Raw genomic sequence first — 14,227 nt, forward strand, 5'->3', positions numbered from 1 at the left:
ACCGCCGGCAGCAGCAGTGACCCGCCGGGGGCCGCGGGCGGGCGGCAGCGCATGGTGGGCACTCGCGGGGCCGGGGCGGCCGCCGCTGCAGCACAGGCACGGGGCGGGCAGGGCACGGGGCGGCAGCATGGTGTGCAGCTGGGGCACCAGGGGTGTCGAGAAGCTGCCGCTCACTGCTGGGCTGCATGCCGTGACGGAACAGGGGGATCCAGGGAAAGTCTCCAGAGCGGGCAGAGGAGCCTGGCATGACCCTGCAGGCCCTTGGGGGTCCTCCATGGGCATGGAGCCGGGGGCACAACCAGGCCCCCGGTGCTTTCGCCCCTTCCCGCTCCCGGGCTGACATTTCTGGGACTCTGTGCAGAGGCCAGGGCCCGTGGGCAGCCATGAGGGGCTCGCCAGGGCCACCGCTCGAGTTACCGTTGAGAAAGTGAAGTGAAACCTCAAAACTTTTGCTACGGGAAGAAGCTGGTGGGGCCAAACGCCTTCCCGGCCACGGCCCACAGCTGGCTCTCGCTCCTGCCTGCACCTCGGTCCCTGCGGAGGCACGGGCAGGGCCACGGCTCCGCGGGGCTGGCAGGGAGCGGGCGGGGGGTGGCTGCCCACCCCAGCGGCAGCGAGGCGCTCACGGGGCCGCTGCGCAGAGCCCCCACCTCACCGGTTCTGCGAGACTCTGGCAGGGGTGGCGGCCCCCCCCGACCCCCGGCCGGGCGCTGGCGGGGCTCCCCGGGCGGGGAAGCCCCGAGGGCGGTGGCGGACGGCCCGACGCCCCCTTCCTGGGCGGGAACGGGCCGAGACGTTATAGGGCGGGCGGCCGCGACGCGGGGCACAGCGTCATGAACCGGCTCGGGGTGCTGGGGCTCGTCGGCGCCGTGCTGCTGGGGGTGAGTGGGGCTGGGCCTGCACCCTCCCTCCCTCCCTTCCCTCCTTCCTTCCTTCCCTCCCGGGGCAGCCACCGGGCTTTCCGGGAAGTGCCACGGTCCAGCCTCTCTGGCCCGTCCCCTCGGCCCGGCCCGCCCCCGCGGGAGGCCCAGGGCTGTGGGGTGACGGCGGCGGTGGGACCCCGATAATGCTGCCGCCCCGCAGAGGCCGCGCCGGGTCGGGGCTCCCCGGGACCCCTCTGGGCGGGCAGGGCAGGACAGGACAGGGCAGGGCAGCCAGTTCTCGGCCCGCGGGCCCCTCCCGTCTTCACTTTCGTTTTCCCCCCCCCCCGAGGGAGCGGGGCCGGGCGGGGGCTGCAGCTCGGGCCCACACCGGGACGGGGCGCGGGTCCCCGCGGGTGGGGCTGGGCGGCATCGAGCCGTAGAGGGGGTCCGCAGCGCCGGGTACGGCCGGGGCTCCCCCAGCCGGGGGGCGCAGGCGCAGGGGTGCAGGGCCAGGCCTGCCGGCGCCCCTTTCACTTCCCTTTCTGCTCGGTGTCAGACGCGTGACGGCGGGGCCGGTTCCCCTCCACCAGCCCAGGCGTGCCCGCGCCAGACCTGGCGGGGTCCTGCTGCCCCACCGAGCCAGGGCTGCACAAGGGGCCCGCGGGGATCGGTGGTGCCCGGTGTGCTGGGCCGTGGCGCCCCTCGTGCCGGGCCCTCCCTTACCTGCTGCCCCCCAGGCCGCTGTCACCTTGCTCCAGGGCTGTGCTGGAGCCCCCATCCCGCTCACCGTCCCACTAGGCTCAGGGTGGGGTCCTGCCGGCAGCTGCCAGGCCACCGGTGTTGGGCAGCACGGGGCTGGCTCTGTGCAAGGGCAGGGCGCTGTGGGTGCCCCCCTGCACCCAGGCTGGCCCGAGATCGGTTCCTGGCCCCCTCTCCACCCTTCCCTGCGCACACAGCCCCCTGCTAGGAGGAGCACGGAAGGGCCCTGGCTGGCTGTACACAGGTGATGTCCTTGTCTGGAGCTTTCCTGCCCCTCGGGGCCTGTGCATCAGCCTTGGGATGGGGCTGGCAGCACTCCAGGCACAGGAGGCTTGGTTCGTGCGGCTGTCCCTGCCCAGGACTGCAGCACTGTTGGCAGTGCAGTGTCACTGGGCAATGTGTGATCACTATTTGGGGAAACGTGAGTCCACCCTATCAGAATTACTGCTACTCCACCTCAAAGAGAGCTTTGGTGGCATCAGGTAGTGCAGGTGGCTGTGCTGCGGTCTGTGGTTAGCGTAGGCATGGGTAGAGTGGTGTGAGGAAGCCCTCACCTCGGGATGTGGGTTAGTGCATGGGTTCACACACGGTGCTTGCGGAAGCAAAGCAGTGCTGGAGGGCTGGGGAGCCGTGTGAATTCACAGGTCTTGTTTCTTCCAGTGCTGGGAGCCTGGCGACGCCGTAAGATGCTTTGATAAGCAGTACGAACACAAGGGCAGGTGCTGTAACCGGTGTCAGCCAGGTGCGGAGACCCTTTCCCTTTCTGGGGACCCCAAGGCTTGGCTGTGCCAGGACCCGCTGCCTGGCCACAGCAGAGCAAGCCCAGCTCAGTGTGACCAAGCCCCTCTACCCTGTTGCCAGCAGTGCTGACAGCTTCACCTCTGTGTGTCACCTCAGTGCTAGAGCAACTAGGGACCTCATGGGTGCCCTGGGAGACCCTCTGAATGTCACTGAATCTGCCACAGCTCTCTTGGGACTGTCTGTGCTCCTGCAGCCACAGGACCCCATGGCACAGGCAGCTTGCAAGGGAGAGTGCTGCTGCTGGCATTACCAAATCGTGATGATATTTGCCAGCTCCTGCTGTCACTACCAGATCATTTCCCAGTCCTCGGGGTGCTGGAGGCAGTGAACAGCCTCCCTGCTCTCCTGCCCCAGCACCCAGCAGCCCTTCCCACCTGGCCCCATGCAACATGTGCAGCCACTGGCTGCACTGGCCCCTGCAGCCCTGGCTTGCCAGAGCAGCATCAGGCTACTGAGCAGGATGCCACAGCAGCCCTAGCATTCACAGCTGTCAGTGTTCCCCTGTTCTGCTGGCAGAGCTGCTGCCTGGAGAAGGGGGAAGGCCTCCTCGCTCGCCTCCTCATCAGCCTCTGTTGCAGGGGAAAAGCTGATCTCTGAATGCAGTGGCACAGAAGACTCTGTCTGCGCGCCCTGTGAGAGTGGACACTATCAGCAGAGCTGGACCAAGGAGAGGCACTGTGCCCCCCATGATATCTGTGATGACAGTAAGTGCTCTCTGGGCCCACCAGCCCCTGCCTGTGGCAGCTGCAGGGGCTGGTGTCCCTCCAGGCTCACCTGCCTGGTGTTTCACCTCACCCATGCTCCCTTTGCCCAGACACTGGCCTCATCATGAAGACACAAGGAAATGCAACACACAACACAGTGTGCCAGTGCCAGGCTGGCATGCACTGCTCTGACACTAGCTGCCAGACCTGTGTGGAGAACCCTCCCTGCCAGCGCGGCTTTGGCTTTGTGGCAGGTGAGTCCAACCAGCATCTCCTCCTCAGTGGGACCAATGCCCTGGCAACACTGACCTCAGGCCCTCGAGGGAAAGAGGGGACTGCCCAAGAAGGAGCCCCTAGCAGGGCTTCAGGAGAGCTGTGCCTGGCAGCATTGCCACAGCCTGACCCCACAGCCCCTCACCTCCTGCAGCCCATACTGACCTTCCTGCAACCTCTGCTCCTCTCCAGCCAAGGCCATGGCCCGGATGTCATCCCCCTGCGAGCCCTGCCCAGAAGGCACCTTCTCCAATGTCTCCTCTAAAACTGAGCCGTGCCATCCCTGGTCAAGGTATTGTCTGAGTGCTGACCACATCCTTTATCCATCCCCAGCTGCACCCAGTCCCTGTCAGCATGTCCTCTGCTGCCAGCCTTCTAAGTGGTCTTGTGGACTGGGTGGCTGGGACAGTCTCCGAGGGATGCAGCATCAGGCTGGCATAGGGCAGGAGTGAGGACAGAGCTGTGATTGTGGTGAGGTCCAGGGCAACATGGCTGAGCTCAAGGCAGATATCCAGGCACTTGTGACCATCCCTCAACATGTGCGCAGAGTGCTTGCACCTCCAGGGATGTCCAACCTGTTGTCTGCACTGGGGAGCAAGAGATGAGGAGCTATGGGGACCCCCTATGCCCTGTCTAGGCTCTCCCTCCCAGCACGCTCCTCGGCTGTAGTTGTCAGCAGAGGCACCAGCCCTCTCTCCATGGGGAGTCTGGCTTTGAGGATGCTGTGGGCTGGCAGGTCTTCCCTGTCTTTAGAAAGCTGCTTGAGGGTTAATTGCACTCCCCGGTAGAAACGTGAGCCTTATTTCCAGGCTGAATTAGTCTTGCTTCGGCTGCCAGCCACTGGATTTCACTTTGCTTTTATCTGTGTCCAGAAATTACCTCCTCACAGAGCCACTTGTAGCCTGTCATCTCCAAGCTGTTCTGCAATAGCTGCAGTACCCAAGCTCCAGGGTCTCCCTGACTAGGCAGGTCTCAAATATCCGCTGCCTCCTGTGCTGTGTCCCCAGATTTGTGCCCATCTCCAGCAACTCCAGACCGGGACCCTGAGGTGGGACCCTGCTATGTACCTGGTGTCCCTGTCATGCAGCACAGGAGGGGGCCCCCATCCACTTACCCCTGCAGAGCCAGGCAGGCTCAGTGCAGGATGCTTTCTCTGCAGCTCTGGTGGCTGCCCAGTCCCAGCTGTTCCCCCTCAGGGGCTTTCCGTGTGCTGTGTGCTCAGGCTGCTGCTCTGGTTACATACTCTCATTCTTCCTTGCAGTTGTGAGGAAAAGGGACTGGTGGTGAAGCTGAAAGGGACGAACACTTCAGATGTGATATGTGGTAAGTGCCTCTGGTGCCAGTGGTGCAGAGTAAAGGTGTCCTGGTGCTCCGGCTCCCACAGCACTCAGAGGAGCTGGCCTGGCCTGTGGGTGTTTTTGGGAGAGGAGGGCCTGACTGCACTGCCAGCACGATGCTGTCCTCCTCTCTGTCCCTGTGAGGGATCCCTGTGGGATTGAGCCTGGAGCTAAGGGAGCTTGAGGCGCTCAGCGTCTCGGTGGGAGTGTCACGTGGGTGCCTCACTGACCCCATCTCCCTCTGCAGAGTCGGGCAGGCGCTCCTCACTTTCAGTGCTGATCCCCATCATGGCCGCAGTTGTCACGTGCATTGTGGGCATCTCCATCTACTGCCTGGTCCTCACAGGTAAGGGGCTGGGACATGGGAAGCGATGCCTTGGACAGAGGGGCTGAGCAGGGAGGACGGTGGCAGCTCTTGCCAAAAATGGGGCAGCCCTTCTGGGGACCCCACCAGGGCATGGCTCCCCAAGCCTATTGCCCTGCCAGGTCAGCGGGTTCTGTCCTCAGGAGCAGGCATACTTGCACTGCTGCAGCCCAAGCCGGGCCAGCTCTGGAGGAAAATGCTAGTGCCCAGTGGGTCCAGCCTGGCTCTCCTGCTGCAGCCTCCAGTCTGGGAGTGGCAGCAGCACAGTGTGAGCCGCAGGACCTGTGGTGCGGCAGCACCAGCCCTGGCTTGGACCTCTGAGAGCTCCTGGCAGGGCAGGAACGTTCCCCCCTCAACGTTGCCTTCTCTATCCCTCTTTCCATCCAGATTCCAGGAGACGGGTGCAGAAGCAGGTGAGTCTGCCCAGAGCCCTCTTTCAGCAGTGGGCTGGGGTCCCTCCTGAGCACAGCTGGGGTTGTGCCAGCAGCGGAGAGCAACAGAGCAGGGGCTGTGGCTCTGCAGGGCAGGAGGAGTGCAGGCTGTCCTAGGGCTGCCTGGCTGGGGCAACCCTGGTATGCTACTGGCAAATGCTGAGTCAGGAGGGACCCCCACAGGGTGAGGCGCTGCCCTGCATGGGAGCGGAGCAGGAGCCTGTGGAAAGATGTGGCTGCAGAGGTGGGGGATGTAGCTCCCTGCCTCTGACCCCTGCCCCTGTGCAGGTGGAGGTTGGGAAACCCGGAGAGAACCTGGAGGCCCAGCAGCCCATGGAGATGGGGGAGGATGCCTTCCCTGTGCAGGAGACCCTGCTCGGGGGCCAGCCTGTGGCCCAGGAGGATGGCAAGGAGAGCCGCATCTCGGAGCAGGAGAGGCTGTGAGGGTGCAGGGCGCTGCCTCCAACGGGAACACAGGCTTGGGCCAGCACAGTCTCCTCTGTTCCCTCTCCAGCCAAGGAGGAAATCTGGCATCTGGCCTGGCTGCAAATTATGTGATGCTGCAGTGGGCCATGGCATAGCCACCCGCCATGGGGGTACCACCACAGCCCCTGATCTGGCCACCTCTCCAGGGCTGCCACAGTGGAGCAAAGCTCAGCTGCCTGCTCAGGGCTGCAGAGCAGAGCCTGGTCCCACCACCCGCCCAGGGTGCTGCCACGGGGCGCAGCGTGGCTGCTCACAGGCCGACCCCCTGGCAGAGCCCGGTGCAGCCACTGCACCAGGGCCCCCGTGGCAGAGCGTGGCTGCTTGGGTGGGTGCCCAGTGGCACAGCCCGCTCTGCCTGACCGCCGGGGATGCCGGGGCGGAGAGTGTGGGCTGCTGGTGTGGGACGGTCCTGGCAGACCACCCGCCCAGGGAGCTGGGGCACCCGCGCCAGGACCCCGTGCTGGAGCTGGGCCCGGTGGGTGCTGGCGGTGGAGACCGGGCAGCGGCCGGGGCCGTGGCGGCCCGGGGCAGGGCAGCAGCCCCCGTGCCTCCCCGCGCACCCTGCGCTGGCCCAGCGCTGCGGGGCTCCGTGGGGAGGCTGCCCGCATCTCCCGGCGCGGACACGGACCCGGTACGGCGGCGGGGGGCAGTGCCCCGGACACAGGCGCGCGGCAGCCGGGAGATGGTGCTGCGGGACCGGCGTGCGGCTGTCCCGCCCCGTGCCCGCCTCCGGCACCGGCCCGCAGCGGCGCCGCCCCGCGCGGGGCTCCGGGCTCCCCGCGGCCCCGCTTCCCTCCGCCGGCCGGGCCCGTGGGGCGGGTGCCGCCGGGGGGGGGGGGGAGGGCTCCCAACGCACCCCACAGCACGTGCGCGGGGGCACACGCTGCTCGCTGCTGCCTGCAGCCACCCGCGGGGGGCTCGGCCCGCTCCACGGAGGGAACGGCTGGACGCGATTATCCTCCACTGCGCCGCTGACAAGAAGCTGTCATTAAACTTTATTATTCTCCCAATGTGCGTGAGCAGCACGGCCGCCAGCCCCCGCCGCCTCCCCCTCGGGCCCCCCGCCGCTACCAGCACTGCGGGGGCCGATACTCCCGGGAGGGATGCTCCCGGCTCAGATGCTCCTGGGATGGGCGCTCCCAGAACAGATGCTCCCACAAGAGGAGGGAAGAGCTGCGCTTGATCCCTGTCGTAGCCCCAGCCCCTACGCTGTCCCGCACCACGCCCCGAGCCTGGGCATGCTCCCCCTGCATCTGCAGTCAGCGTCTGGCCCCAGCCTGGCAGGACTGAGCAAATGAGCTCCAGTCCGATACAGCCCATACCCTGATCTCAACCCTGCGTCAGGGCTGCTTGCAGCGGGCAGGCTCAGTGCACCTCACCTTGCCAGTCCATCCTCACCAGATGTGCTGTGTGAGGCGTGTCTCGCTGCAGGGCGGTGCTACAGGTGCTGGGGGTGCAGCATAAGGGCTGCCCTGGGCCCTGACTCCTTGGCACAGGGCTGGGCTGCAGCAGCACCGAGCCCAGCACAGGCTCTGGGTACCAGGCACAGCTGCAGCCCGTGACCTGCCACCACCCAAGCGCATGCAGTGTGGCATTAAGAAAGGCCATAAATCCTAGAGCCAGGAGCAGCTGGAACACGGTGTGACTTTTACTGTAAAGGCAGTGGCACATTATTTAAGGCTTCTCTTAAAACCTAATGTTAGGTTTAATAATGGAGATAAAAGCGTGTCAGCAGCTCTCCCTCTCAGGCCTCCGTGCTCCTGGCAGTGCCGGTGGGATGGCCGCAGGGCTGGGCAGCATCCCCTCCAGCACCAGCCCAATGCACACCCTGCCCTGGGGACAGACACGATCCTGATTCCTGCTGGCCCTGCCAGTCCTGCTGGCAGAGAGGGCTGGTGTCACATGGACCCCAAACATGAAGGCTTTGACCCCAAACAGCCCCCAAAAGACTGTGTCCCCACGGCTGCCCCATGGCATTGTGCTGGCCCCTCTGGCTCCCTGCCTCCCCTGGTGCTGACCTCGCCCTGGCAGCATGGTGCATTTAATGCCTGCTCTGGCATGTCAGACATGTGCCATCTCATTAGTGCGTCTGTCCCCCAAAGTGAGGAGGGAGAGTGCGTGAGGCCTAATTGAATGTAACTAATTATTCACTCCACAAATGCTGTTTAAATGGGATTGTGAGGGACAGAATTACTCATTCTGAAAAGGGGAGAGAAAGAGAAAGACAGAGATAAAACAAATAGAGGTGGATGCTGGAGCTGCAGTTCCCTTTCTCCCCAGAATACCAATTACCGCATGAAGTGATTGTATAAATCTTTACCAAGTGAACAAACTGTACTAGTCACTTACTCCTGTCCTTTTATTATGAGGAAGCAACAACAAATCATCCCACTCTCTTGTCCAGTTAAGGGCCCCCAGTCACTGTCTTGGACACTGTGCACAGCTGGAGAGCTCATCCCAGCACTTTCCAGGGCAGAGGTCCTAGAGAGGCAAGGCTGAGTGCTTGGCAGGGATGCACGCTCTCCCGCACCCATGGCCCTGGGGGGGAGCAGCGACTGCGCATGTCCTGAGGAGCTGTAGGGCTCCTGCCACAGTGGGAGCCGGGTGATGCCGTGCAGCACCCAGGGACATGGGGGGACACAGGCTGGTCAGGGGCCCCAGTGCCACACACACAGCAGCTCACCTGGGCACCCCAATGCCCGGCACAGAGGCACCCCAAGCCTTGTGCCTGCAACTTCCCTGCCCTCCCCTGTGGTGGGTCCAGCCCTGCCAGGCCCATGGCCTTTCCCTGTGAGCTTCTGCAGCGATCAGAGGCCTCTCCAAGCACTCACAGGGCAGAGCATGGTGCTTCCCGACCCCTTCCCACACCAGAGTCAATGCTTCTCACTCCGGACTGTTCCTGCTCCACGGGCTGCAGAAATGCACTCATTAGTAATGATCTCCACCGCTCTTCCTTGCCACATTGTTTAATCCCAGATCCCTCACATGGCTTCCTCCAAACACACCCATTTCTGACCTTGGCAGCAGTGTGGGATGGGAGAGGAGGTCCTGACAGCTCAGAGCAGGGAAAGCTGACAGGCTCACCCCTGCAACCTTCCCAGCAGTGGGGAGCACCCTTACCCTGGGGTCCTGCTGCACCAGCTGGTGAGGACCCAAACAGTCTCATGCACCCTGCAAGCAACACTGGGACCCCCCCCCTCACCACAAGGCTCCCCATGCCCCGGGAGCTGGTTTACCAGGATGAAGGCCACCCAGTCTCCATGTCTTGCTGCAGCCAGGATCAGAGACACGGCAGCCATGGGGTGCCCCAAGGAGGATGCTGCATGGGCATCCCAGGACCCTGCAGGTTCAGTCATGGGGTGAGAAGCTGCTGGAGGAGTTGTGAGGTTGGGTTGCTGTGGGGGAAGACAGACTGGCAGTAAGTCAGCAAGGGGAGGGCAAAACCTCCAGCCTGTTCTGCCTTGTACGGAATAGGGATTTGATCGTTGCCAGCAGCAAGTTTCCATGCACTGGAGATGTGTCTGTGTGGGTGTGAGGAGAGATAACATCATCATCATCATAACAAATGCAGCTGTGCAGCTCCATTCTGTGCTTATTGGCTTTCTTCTGTTTATCTATAAATAATTGTGGGGACACAATAGACTTTTAAGACTGCCAAAGAGTTTGTCTCCCTCCAGCAACCGTATTGCCATGGTGCTGCCACCTTATCTGCTTGTAGAAAGATGAGGGTGGGAAAAATATTTGCTGTCAGGGCTATTTGTCATCTGCAAATTACCCCTGCCTACAATTTGCAGCAGGGATAGGACTGACAGTGCTGATCTATATTGCAGGCACATGCGTCTGGGGGTTCTCCACATTGCCCCAGACCCACCTGCCCCTCCTCCCCATTAGCTGGCAGAGTGGGCAGCACTGTGCTGTCAGATCTGCCATGCATGCAAAGCCATGCCACAGGCTGCAACAGCAGCCCAAAGGGATGAGAGAAGTCGCAGATAATGCTGAACTAGGTGCTCAGAAAGTGGCTTGACAGAGGAGCACCGTGACGGGAGAACTGGAGCATCACGCTCAGCAGTTTGCAATGCTGGCAGCACCTCCCTGAGCACACACGTGCACCCTTGTGCTGCACAGCCAGGGCAGCATCCCCCCAGCACAGCAGCCCCAGGCATCAACCACCTTGAGAACCCCAGACCCCGCCACTCTCCTGCAAAGGACAAATGTGGTGCACACCCCTGCCCCTCTCTCAGCACTTGACATCCCCACCAGCCCCGCTCTGCCCACTGTTGCCAGCCCCACCAGCCTCACTCGCCACTGGATTTCCTCACATCCTCGAGCCCAGAGGCTTTTGCATAGCACTTACCACTGCAGTATCTAAGAACCGATCTAATTGATGTGACACCAATTATTCAAGTATCACTAAATGCAGAATTAATGCATCTGTGTGTACAAACCTCCTAGACCCTGACTATGAAATTATAATTCTGACATGAAATGAGCCAGAGGACTCAGCTCTCAGCTGAGCCCCTGCCACTGCAGTGCTGGCCAGTCCTGCCAGGCCACCTCCCAACAGCCGTGCAGAGAGGCGGCATTGCACAGGATGCCTGCAGCATCCAGCTCACTGCACAGAGTCAGGGCCTGCAGCTCCCCGCAGACTGGCCTGCAGCCACGGTGGGTTCTGCCCATCCAAGCCATCCTGGGCAGCATCAGCCATGTGAGTGCTGGCAGGGCTGCTGCAGCCATTGTGACAGCCAGCCTGGGGAGCTGTATGCTCTGCAGGGCAGTGCAAGAACCGTTCCTGGGCTGCTCAGCAGAGCCAATGCAGCTTGCAGAGCTCTTGGCTTAGACATGGACTGGTGCTGGGAAAAGTCATTCATTGCATTTGAAATTTTACTGTGAAATTAAGCTATGCCTGGACATGCAGAGCTTGGCATAAGCAGCACTTTTTATTTTGTAAATTGCTTTCTAAAACCAATTAAAGGAAAAAGATGGCTGGTGGCCAGGGGACGCACACAGGGTGACTCCTCTTTGGGCTGGCTCTGGGTCCCCACCACGAAGCCCAGAGGAGCAGCCTCAGCATGGGGAGACCATGGGGCTGGCCTGCACCTGACAGAAAAGGATGTGTGCTGCTGTCCTCTCTGTGTGCTGCCTGTGGGGAGCACGGCCCCATCAGGGGCTGCTCTGCTGCCTCTACGCCCACACCCATGTGAGGGGGTCTTGCCCTCCTGCTGCTGGACACCTGCTCCCCTCTGCACACTTGTGGATGCTGTCACTGCCACACGCCCCAGCCGGGATGCACCAGCCACATCTCATGGCCACTTCCACATGCCCTCCTTGTACCTCTGGCGTTGCCCACAGCAGGGGATTGCAGGGCATGGCCCTGCAGCATTCCCCATGAAGCCACCAGGTGAGGCCCCACCTGGTTCCCTGCTACACAGGATGTCATGCAGACCCATGGGCTGACCCCAGGCACTGGCACCACATCAGCTGGAGCTGGTGCCCTCGTTGAGACAACCCCCTGCCCCCTCCCATCCTCACCCCAGCTTCAGCACCTCCATCCCCCAGCAGACTGCAGAGCCTGCAGCACACTGTTGTCCCAGCACCACTCTGGGGCAGCGAAGCAGAGAGGTCCCACGTGAACTGGGGGATGCAGCAAGGCACAGCTGGCCTGGCAAAGCTCTAGCACCATCTCCCACCACATCTGTGCAGCAAGCCTGGCAAGCACAGCACAAGTGGCGAGCTGCTTGGATGACCAAGGATTTGCCCTGGTTCTGATTTGTTCAATGTTTTCATTAAGGAGCTGGATGATAGAATAGAGAAAGCACTTATTAAATTTGCAGATGACACAAAGCTGGGAGGGACTACAAGTATCTTGGAGGACAGGATTAGAATTCAAAATGATCTTGACAAATTGGAGAAATGGACTGGAAAAAATAGGATGAAATTCAACAGGGACAAGTGCAAGGCAGTATGCTGAGCGGGGAACAATCAGCTGTGCAAACACAGGCTGGGGATGGCCAGGCCAGGGGCACGGAGCCCAGCCGGGCGTGAGACTGCACAGGTGCTCAGGGAGGAAAGGGGCAGGCAGGAAGCACACTGCCTGCTTGTCCTGGTGGTCCTTTGGGAATCAGAGGAGCAGGGCTCGCAGGGAAGGCAGGAGGAACGGCGTGAGAGGCTCTGTGGAGAGGAACCTCCTTTGGCCTCGAGCACAGACTGACGCCTCAGAGCTGTGCCATGGGCTCTCCAGGGTCTTGCATGCCTCTCCCATGCTGGCCAGGAACCATGGTGAGATCTCGCTGGACCCCGGTCCCTGTGCACTCTGGGAGTGGGGCCGAGCAGGGGTGTCCCCCCAGTCTCCACTGTCCCCCTGCTTTTGCCAGCTCAGAGCCAGGGCAGCTGGTGGTGCCCTGGGGAGATGTCCTTCAACCAGCCCCAAAAGCTGCTCAGCCTTTCCCGTTGCAGCCCCGCTGAGGCAGAGCCCTGGGCACCAGCCCAGCCCAGCGCCGGGAGCCAAACCACCCACCACTGGCTCCGGGAGCTTTGCTCTGAAGGTGCTTCCTGCGCCTGGGCTCAGCCAGGGGGCTGGCCGCAGCCCCCTGCCCCACAGTGCACACCCCTGCACCCCCAGCTGTGCCTGGGGCTGGACACGGCTGCCTGGCTTGGGCTGAGCCCCCACAGAGCCCCTCCTGCTGCCTTTCCTTCACTCCAGCCAGCACCCTCCGAGCCTGTGCAAACACTGAGACTCATTTAAATAAATTAAGAAGACATAATAAATCAAAGGGAAATGAGGGGCTGTGCCTGAGGGCAGGGGAGTCACTCGAGTTTAATTACATTGGCAAGCCTCTTGCAACGAAAGCGCGGTGAGTCCCACATGCAGCAACCGCAGATGTGCAGAAGCAGGCACAGCTCTGCAGCAGGGCCGGTGGCACCACCCTGGAGAGTATGCCTGGCACAGCACCGGCACAGCACCGGCTATGTCAAGCCAGGAAAGCCAGGCAACGTGCCTGCAGAGATGGGTCCCAGACACTGGCTGCTCCCGGGCCCCCAGCAGCAGGCAGCGCAGCAAAAGCCCCAGCACACGGCCACCAGCAGCTGCCGTGGAGCTGCTGGCAGTGCCTGGTCCCACAGCGGGGCTGCCAGGGCAGCCCACGCAGCCCTGCCTGCCCCACAGCAGCCCCACCTGCCACCCGGAGCCACTGAGCATGGCTGAGGCTTGGGGACAAGTGGTGGCACCGGCAGCACCCCTCCACCACTGTGTGAGATTTACAGCCTGTCCCCTGTTCAAAAGACTCTTGCTCTCGGCTGCAGTGGGGACTCCAGAAAGACCTTTGCATAGAGGCAGCAAATTTATGAGGCTGGCTCCAAATCCCCAGTCACATCAGGGGCCAATTCGTCTTCCCAGGGCTGAGGATGAAATTAAATTATTGTAAAATAAATCTGTAAAAATGATGAAAAGACCATCACCCGGCAGCAAGGGCGGGGCGGCAGGAACACACACGCAGCCGTGACGGATGGGGCTCACGAGGTGATAAAGCGTCCGGGACCGGTAGCTCAGGGATTTTTGCTGTAATCTCACTAAAGAGATGTTGTTTACAGGAAAAAGGGTATTTTGGGGAGGAAATTGCATTTCAAGGTTAAAGGAGAAAAATGGAGCAAGTCTCCCAGGGAGTCTGCTTATGTGCAAGACGGTGGCAGACAGAGGCAAGTGTGGGTGCCAGGAGCAGCCAGGCCTGGAGCAGGCTGGAGGCAGTGCCGTGCTCACACCACGCGGAGGGCCAGGGCTGACGGCGTGCCAGCCGTGGCCCTGGCCTGCGGGGAAGGGGAGCAGGCCCCGGCACAGCCAAGGGTCCCTGGCCAGCCTCTCCGCTGGCTCAGGCACAAGGCAGGAGCTGGGGCTTGCCGTCCCCGTGGGATGCCCAGCTGGGCACAGCCCTGGCAGAGCAGGCGGCAGTTGCCTGGGCTCATAACAGGGCAGGCCCCTGGGGCCGGTGGGTCCAGGACAGCCTGAGGAGACCGGGCATCCCCGTGGGTGCCGCCAGCTTACCCTGACAGAGGAGCTGGCACCTCAGGGCAGCCAGCGGAGCAGATGCTGCTCCCTACCACGGTACCCTGGCACTGCCGAGGGCTGTTCTGCCCCATCAGCAAACACTCGCTGCTGCCCGTGACAAGCCCTGTGAGGGGAGCCCGAGCAATGCCCCCCAGCCCAATACTTAGAGGG

At 62.3% G+C, this 14,227-nt stretch overlaps 1 protein-coding gene across 1 annotated transcript; it reads left to right on the top strand.

Moving 5' to 3' along the window:
• Positions 1–743: 743 nt before the first annotated feature.
• On the top strand, positions 744–7,028 carry CD40 (CD40 molecule). Its single transcript, XM_056354856.1, has 9 exons — positions 744–881; positions 2,283–2,364; positions 3,002–3,127; positions 3,238–3,381; positions 3,593–3,692; positions 4,662–4,723; positions 4,985–5,083; positions 5,489–5,514; positions 5,821–7,028. Exons 1-9 carry the CDS (start codon positions 834–836, stop codon positions 5,974–5,976), a joined length of 843 nt encoding a protein of 280 aa, XP_056210831.1. The 5' UTR covers positions 744–833; the 3' UTR covers positions 5,977–7,028.
• The last annotated feature ends 7,199 nt before the right edge of the window (positions 7,029–14,227 follow it).

This window comes from Falco biarmicus, chromosome 10, assembly GCF_023638135.1.
Source record: "Falco biarmicus isolate bFalBia1 chromosome 10, bFalBia1.pri, whole genome shotgun sequence".
Lineage (NCBI taxonomy): Eukaryota > Metazoa > Chordata > Aves > Falconiformes > Falconidae > Falco > Falco biarmicus.

Coding starts and splice junctions, on each gene's coding strand:
- CD40 (XM_056354856.1), top strand. CDS start 834: ATGAACCGGCTCGGGGTGCTGGGGCTCGTCGGCGCCGTGCTGCTGGGG. Junction 5,084..5,488: donor CTACTGCCTGGTCCTCACAG/GTAAGGGGCTGG, acceptor CTTTCCATCCAG/ATTCCAGGAGACGGGTGCAG. Junction 5,515..5,820: donor GGAGACGGGTGCAGAAGCAG/GTGAGTCTGCCC, acceptor GCCCCTGTGCAG/GTGGAGGTTGGGAAACCCGG.